Source organism: Lottia gigantea (assembly GCF_000327385.1).
Source record: "Lottia gigantea unplaced genomic scaffold LOTGIsca_22, whole genome shotgun sequence".
NCBI classification, from domain to species: Eukaryota; Metazoa; Mollusca; class Gastropoda; family Lottiidae; genus Lottia; species Lottia gigantea.
This window is the reverse complement of record NW_008708555.1, coordinates 3,167,678-3,175,199: the sequence shown is the minus strand read 5'-3', so window position 1 is coordinate 3,175,199 and position 7,522 is coordinate 3,167,678. Positions and strand designations below refer to the sequence as shown.

Below are 7,522 nucleotides of genomic sequence, written 5' to 3'. Positions count from 1 at the left end.
CTGAACTACATTACTAAGCATTATCTCTCTCAGGAATTCAATATTTGTACGTCATGTAATTCGGATTTGATATTTTATATAAAGAACGTTTTAAAAGGAAATACTATGTCAGGTATTGCTTCAAATTTTGAAAGTAACAATGACTGATTATAGATAGCTTATGAGTTGGACCACGAACCCGATTTTAATACACGTGTATATTACATTTATATACGCCTTCATCTTTGTATCTAAACCCACATGTTTATTGTGCCAGTGGAAGGTGGGTCAGGGGGAAATTTTTAAATATAAGAGCGTTAATAATCCCTTTCACCCGTTTGAGCTGGTCATTGAACGTAACCCGTATAAAATACCGGGACCGGAATATTTTTATTGTTACCAGGTTGTAAATATTATCAAAGTATGAAATGTGTTATTGAAATAACTTATTGAAGTGTAAGTTATTTAACCGCTTTATATATAAATCGAAATATTTCAAAATATCTATTGTGTTTTCGTCGTAAATATATTTTATTTAAATCTAGCTTAATACTCCATAGTTTAAGCCCATGCTTTACTTATTTTTGTGCCCAACTATATACAGAAATTTACTATGGAGTCGGTTGGGTGGTATATGATATGTTAGCACACGTTTACAACTGAAGCGGATATATCAGACTATTCACTGGGCATCCTGGTCTATTCGCCCTATATTCATATTCAGTCTGGGATGCCAGATATACGATTTTAAACGTAAGTGAACAAATATATATAGTTTAGTTTATTCCACAATATTTTCATTGCTGTTGAACGTCTGAATGACAAAAAAACAAAACAAAACATTGTTGCAAAGAGGTTTTCCAAGGTAAAACCTGGCATGATTGGAGCATAGTAAATATGTATGCACTTAAGCTGACGAAATCGTTATTTAGACCAGAGAGTCTGACATCGAAAAATTGTATACTGACCGACTTTTCGATTTTTAGTGTTTGTGCCTCAGTGGGTCATGAACATATGAGAACTGTCGTAAATTAGGACCAGATGGTATTTAAAGGGATATAGTTCTTAAAATAAAGGTTAAAGGTTAAATTGACAGACACTTCCATTTTGATAACTGTAACACTTTCAAAATTGAACACCCGATTCCTCATTAGTTACAGTTCGTCTAAATGAAATGATGTAATTGCAGAAGCATGGACTAACTAAGAACGTAAGAATCGACACTCAACGATAGTTACCGTCTAAAATTCATAGACTGAGGCTGTTTTTCCCAAAAATTTGGATTCATAGAAGATGTCGCTAATATTGATAGCTATTTTACCACATAATTGATCAATTTGAAGTGCAACACGTCAAATCAAATTATTGATACAATTTAGACTTTATGAAGGGTGAAATGCATAGTCAAACAGGTATGGAAGTTTCAAATCAGAACAACCTGCCGTTTTATTATTATTTTATTTAGCTTGAAAACTGACCACAGACCTGTTCTCATGGAGAGCAGTCGTACATTTTAAAACTATAATATATCCCTTTAACACCCTGCTACAATATTATGTATCGAAACACATGTTGTTCACTTATTGACGGTTATGTTTTATAAAAACTGACTTTGGCTTAGGCATTCTATATTTTAATGGATTTATAAAGAATATTAATGTTGTGGATTTAGCTGGCATGCAGGTGAGAGGATGAACTGCTTATACATTTACAAATTTATGTAAGTGCTATTGCAGACATACAAAACGAATCCACACAGATGTTTAATGATGACATGATCAAATCCAGAAATCGCTCTACATAGAAACAGGAAATCGAGGAATCAAAGTAAGACCTAGAATTAGATTTACACGGAAAGCATCTTCATATGCCCAGCTTTATTTTGTCTTATACCTTGACTGCAATAACCACTGGACCACGGAGGTTTATAGATGCAGTGCGAGTCTGTAAACAGGAACAATTCCATTCCTTCTGTCACCGGCTCTGATCCAACCAGATCGCAACATTCCATGATACAAGAATAGTGGCTATTGTAGTTAAGGTATAAGATGAAGTTTCGTTCTAGGTTCGAGGAATCAAAATAAGAACTAGAAATCTCTCTGCACAGAAACAGTACATCGAGGAATCAAAAGAAAAATTAGAAATCGCTCTACATAGAAACAGCGATTCGCTCTCATCAAATTCATTAGCTCAAAGAAATAAAAAGCTGAATTTTTAATGACATGAAGATAAAGCACAGATTCGTGACTGGAAATATCTACACAATTTGCTAACAAAATGAAATAACTCTTCTATCGCTTCTTTATTATCAAGGTATGTCCATGTCTTTTTGTTCAAAGCAGTTTAATATATTAGTTTAATCCAGATAATTTCTCAAGCAGAAAGCAAGGTTCAATCCAAGGGTATTTGTTTTGACAATGTTAGTAATATTAAGAAACCAACAAAACATGTGTTGATTTGTATACATAGTTAACCTAAATAAAAGTTAGCCTACTTTCAAAGTTACAAAACATATTGAATTGTGTATTTCAATGCAGGCCAGATATTTTGATGGTTTTTGCACTTCTTTCTATTTTTTTTCCTGCTAGCAACAGACATGAATTTAAAATTTTGGAAATCTGGCAAAATGCAAAAGATCATCGTGTAGCTAATAAGTCTACAGAAAAGAAATTGGGTGCTTTCAAACAAAAACATAGACATACATAACCACATTGTCGATTTCAGTTTTGGGACGTAGAGAAATTACATTTAAACTGAGTGTTTTGATAAGTAAAAATAATATTCATAAACTTCACAGTTCGCCAAACCTCCGTCAAAACAAATCAACTTTCTGTTATTTAGTGCTCAAATGCCGACAATACTAAAGAACAGTGGCGGCGCAAGTAGGGGAACAGGGGTGCATTTGTACCACGAGAAAAATGGGTTGAATCCCTAAATGTACCCCAACCTTATTTTTGAATTTGATATTACCCCAAAATATGTCTCAGAATGCAACAAATCAAGTAAGTTTTTCGCAAATTTTCAGATGCTCCTTGAGACGCAGAGTTGCTGCATTTTGAATTTCAGCTTCGACAGTAATGTTGTCCAAACCCCCAGATCCATCAGAGCAAGTTTGGCTTTATGACTCCATAGTTGTGAAAAATATTACAATATAACTTGATGCGAATTCGTAACTAAATTGTCACGTAACGTTTGTTCCAGATGAGCCTGAAATCGAACCCTTACATCAAACTGAATGGTGGTGATTTCCTATACCATCTAGGTATTGATACTAGTCAAGTTAATTGTAAAGAAATATTCCATGATGTTAAGGTATGTGTGTGTGTGTGGCAACCATATTTGAAGTAATGTGATATTTTTGCACATTCCAACCAATTTGAATCATCGGGTCATCCGAAATTTCTGGTCATTATAAAAAATAAAACCTTCTTGGCGGATTGCTAGTACCCCTGTGCTCAGTGTTGTTCTTCGGTTATCATAGTTTGGAGACCAGGTCTCTACTCTGTTGATAAAATCGTTTCCAGGTTTACTAAAAATGTCAAAGCAGTGTTTGTTTTTCAGTTTGTGTGTTTGGGAGGGTCAACAAACAGAATGCTTAAGTTTGCTAAATTCATCAATGAGAACCTAAATGGCAATTCAGAGGAGCCATATAACTATGCCTATAAAACTGATAGATACTGTTTATATAAGACAGGTCCAATACTAATAGCAAATGTAAGTAAAGGATATAATCTCTCCCATTTAAGTTGCTTTAATCAAAAAAGAGTGATAACTATGTTCTAAGAATGGGTGTGCCCTGTCATCTTGCGATTCCATCAACTGTAATAATTTAAACGGACCCTTTTTGGACCCTTCCCCAAATATTATAGACGGATTCACACGAGGTTCTCTTTGTCTTTGTGTGTGTATCTGGAACATTTGAAGCCTAGCGTCTATTTACATTCTTTCCAATCCAGCGTTGTAGTTAGGTTCTTGTAATTCTAGAATAACTTGGCCAGATTATGACCTTTTAAATCTAACAATGGCAACACTGATACACCCTTTTGGATTCCATGAGATTTAACTGTAATGTGGACATTGTACATTGTAATTTGTACATTAGTTGCTTTTACTGCGACCTTTCATTTCATCTATATTTTCAGCATGGAATCGGGGTACCATCTTTGTCAGTGTTACTGAATGAAATATTTAAACTGTTATTCTATGCTCAGTGTAGCGATGTTATTTTTATCAGATTAGGAACTTGTGGTGGAATTGGTAAGTTTGAAAGGAACAAAATTTGGCTAAATGTCCTTAACTCCGGAGATCAAAGCTTGAGACCTAAAGATTCTAGGATGGTAGATTAAGTGCATACTGTCCGATGGTCTTCAACTTATGAAATTATGTACAATGGCCTAGTCTGAAACCTTTATTATAAAGATTTGTTGAAATGGGCATTAAATAGAATACTACATTACGATAAGGTGGCAGTATTACAGCAATGAACAAATATCAGAATTCGATGATGCCATGCTTAGGTTATATTTTCGTTTCAGGTGTTGAGGCCGGCACTGTAGTCATAACTGATAATGTTGTAAATGGTGAACTTGAACCTATATTTTCCTATGTAAGTGTTAGTGTCTTTTCCTTTCATGAGTCGCAGAGGCATCTGTCTCTTGATACAGCTAACAAATATATATATAGAGTGAATAGATTCCGTTTGGTACCTACTCAAATCCTTGACAATTGTATGTGTTCGATTGTAATTCCAGATAAAACTTGGTAAAAGAATAAACATTACTACCACTGTTGATGCTGACTTAGTGAGAGAGATTTACGACCATTCCAGTCAAAATAACAGTTTTACCATTGTCCGTGGTACAACATGCTCCGTCGATTGTTTCTATGAAGGTATGTGGATGGACAAGAGATATTTAATTCTTTTTTTTATAAAGGTTTGCAAGAAGTAGTCTATATCCTAAGTCAGGTTAGGTTTGATATATATACGCGGGCAGTGCAGTGCACTGGGTAGAAAGCAAACGCTCACTCAGAGAGCTGCTGGCACTGTCATTCTTTTCAACAATTTGAACACATTTTTGTAAATTGTTTAGTTCAGTGTTATGCATGTAAAGCTATGTTAGGTTAGAAATTACTTGACGATTGTTTTAATTCAATGTTCTTCAGCCCAGGGGAGACTTGATGGTGCTCTGTGTGACTATACTGAGGAAGATAGGAAACAGTTTTTCGAAAAACTTCAAAGAAATGGTGTCAAAAATTTAGAAATGGAGTCGCTGGGATTGTTTTCATACTGTCATAGGGCAGGCTACAAAGGTAAAGATAATATATATTTTTACGAAAAAAAAAACAAGTTCCGTTTATCATATGCAACGTCGATCATCGTTGATTATAGGGACAGATGCGCTAGGTGCATTCAAAGGTGGATAATTCTGGACACACATGGATTCGAAGGCTAAATTTTCGACGGTGAGCTGTGAACACTATTACTGATTGGCTTACCTAAAAATCTCGTTTCTGAGACTAAATTATGGTTGGTCAAAAAGAATGGCACATCAGAATCTGTCCTTTTAAGGAACATGCTAAAACCGATTGTAGTGTCCAGATTATTGCCATGTATCCCTAAAACATGATGAAAATCTACACACATTGTCGATTTATATGACCTATACGCTCAAAGAGATAACTAAATTTGGTAATATTTCTGACAAAAATAGTGATAGTGAATCCAAATGTGTTTATTGCGAGATACTTGATGCCCTAGAACGGTGATTTTCAACCTGTTTTGTATGAGTCACTATTTTGCGTAAAAATGATGTCCTCAGATATCAAAAGTGAAACTGGGATTGGATATAAGGCACGTTCCTGTGTTTGGAAACCTAGACCAGTTGGTGACTAACCACAGGTATATTCTCCTGAAATTTGTTTGTCTGTTTCAGCCGCCATGATAGCAGTAGCCTTATTGAACCGCTTAGAAGCAGACGAACCAACATCTAACATTGACATGCTAAAGGAGTGGGAGAGTCGGCCATTTTATACAGTGCTAAATTTTATACGGAGTAAACTGGACATAGTATAATACAGGATTCAACTAACGACAGTATACATATCATTGTAAAGATAATCTTGAATTTTCAAGGGCGCGCAAAGATTAAATAAAATTCATCGCAACACACTATTTCCTTTATAGGTCGTCATATTACAACATATTCTTCATTGGTTTTTTCACGTCGCTTGCAATGTCTGAAACATTGGATTTGCATTTTCACTCTTGGAAGGCTGTCTCGATCGCGTGCGGGACATTTAGACCAGTTCCTGGCCTGGACAAAATTTTTTGGCCGAAATTAATTTTTCTGTGTGTACCATAGCCTATTATATGGAAAAAGACTCGCCTGAAACATCCCTGTCTAACGTCTACGGCCATACCACGTTGAAAACACCAGTTCTAGTCCGATCACTGAAGTTAAGCAACGTCGGGCTCGGTTAGTACTTGGATTGGTGACCGCCTGGGAACACCGAGCGCTGTAGACACCTATTTTCACGCTTGGATTTGCATTTTCACTCTTGGAAGGCTGAGTCTCGATCGCGTGCGGGCCATTTAGACCAGTTCCTGGCCTGGACAAAATTTTTTGGCCGAAATTAATTTTTCTGTGTGTACCATAGCCTATTATATGGACAAAGACTCGCCTGAAACATCCCTGTCTAACGTCTACGGCCATACCACGTTGAAAACACCAGTTCTCGTCCGATCACTGAAGTTAAGCAACGTCGGGCTCGGTTAGTACTTGGATGGGTGACCGCCTGGGAACACCGAGTGCTGTAGACGCCCTTTTGCACCTATTTTCACGCTTGGATTTGCATTTTCACTCTTGGAAGGCTGAGTCTCGATCGCGTGCGGGCCATTTAGACCAGTTCCTGGCCTGGACAAAATTTTTTGGCCGAAATTAATTTTTCTGTGTGTACCATAGCCTATTATATGGACAAAGACTCGCCTGAAACATCCCTGTCTAACGTCTACGGCCATACCACGTTGAAAACACCAGTTCTCGTCCGATCACTGAAGTTAAGCAACGTCGGGCTCGGTTAGTACTTGGATGGGTGACCGCCTGGGAACACCGAGTGCTGTAGACGCCCTTTTGCACCTATTTTCACGCTTGGATTTGCATTTTCACTCTTGGAAGGCTGAGTCTCGATCGCGTGCGGGCCATTTAGACCAGTTCCTGGCCTGGACAAAATTTTTTGGCCGAAATTAATTTTTCTGTGTGTACCATAGCCTATTATATGGACAAAGACTCGCCTGANACATCCCTGTCTAACGTCTACGGCCATACCACGTTGAAAACACCAGTTCTCGTCCGATCACTGAAGTTAAGCAACGTCGGGCTCGGTTAGTACTTGGATGGGTGACCGCCTGGGAACACCGAGTGCTGTAGACGCCCTTTTGCACCTATTTTCACGCTTGGATTTGCATTTTCACTCTTGGAAGGCTGAGTCTCGATCGCGTGCGGGCCATTTAGACCAGTTCCTGGCCTGGACAAAATTTTTTGGC

At 37.3% G+C, this 7,522-nt stretch overlaps 1 protein-coding gene across 1 annotated transcript; it reads left to right on the top strand.

The window, feature by feature from the left end:
• Window positions 1-3,180: 3,180 nt before the first annotated feature.
• Window positions 3,181-6,052, top strand: LOTGIDRAFT_115900 (hypothetical protein; the record flags this gene model as incomplete). The annotated part of the gene is made up of 7 exons (XM_009054667.1): window positions 3,181-3,291; window positions 3,541-3,693; window positions 4,122-4,236; window positions 4,515-4,591; window positions 4,731-4,869; window positions 5,143-5,289; window positions 5,913-6,052. The coding sequence occupies 7 exons, from the start codon at window positions 3,181-3,183 to the stop codon at window positions 6,050-6,052; spliced, it is 882 nt and encodes a 293-aa protein (XP_009052915.1).
• Between the last annotated feature and the right edge of the window lie 1,470 nt (window positions 6,053-7,522).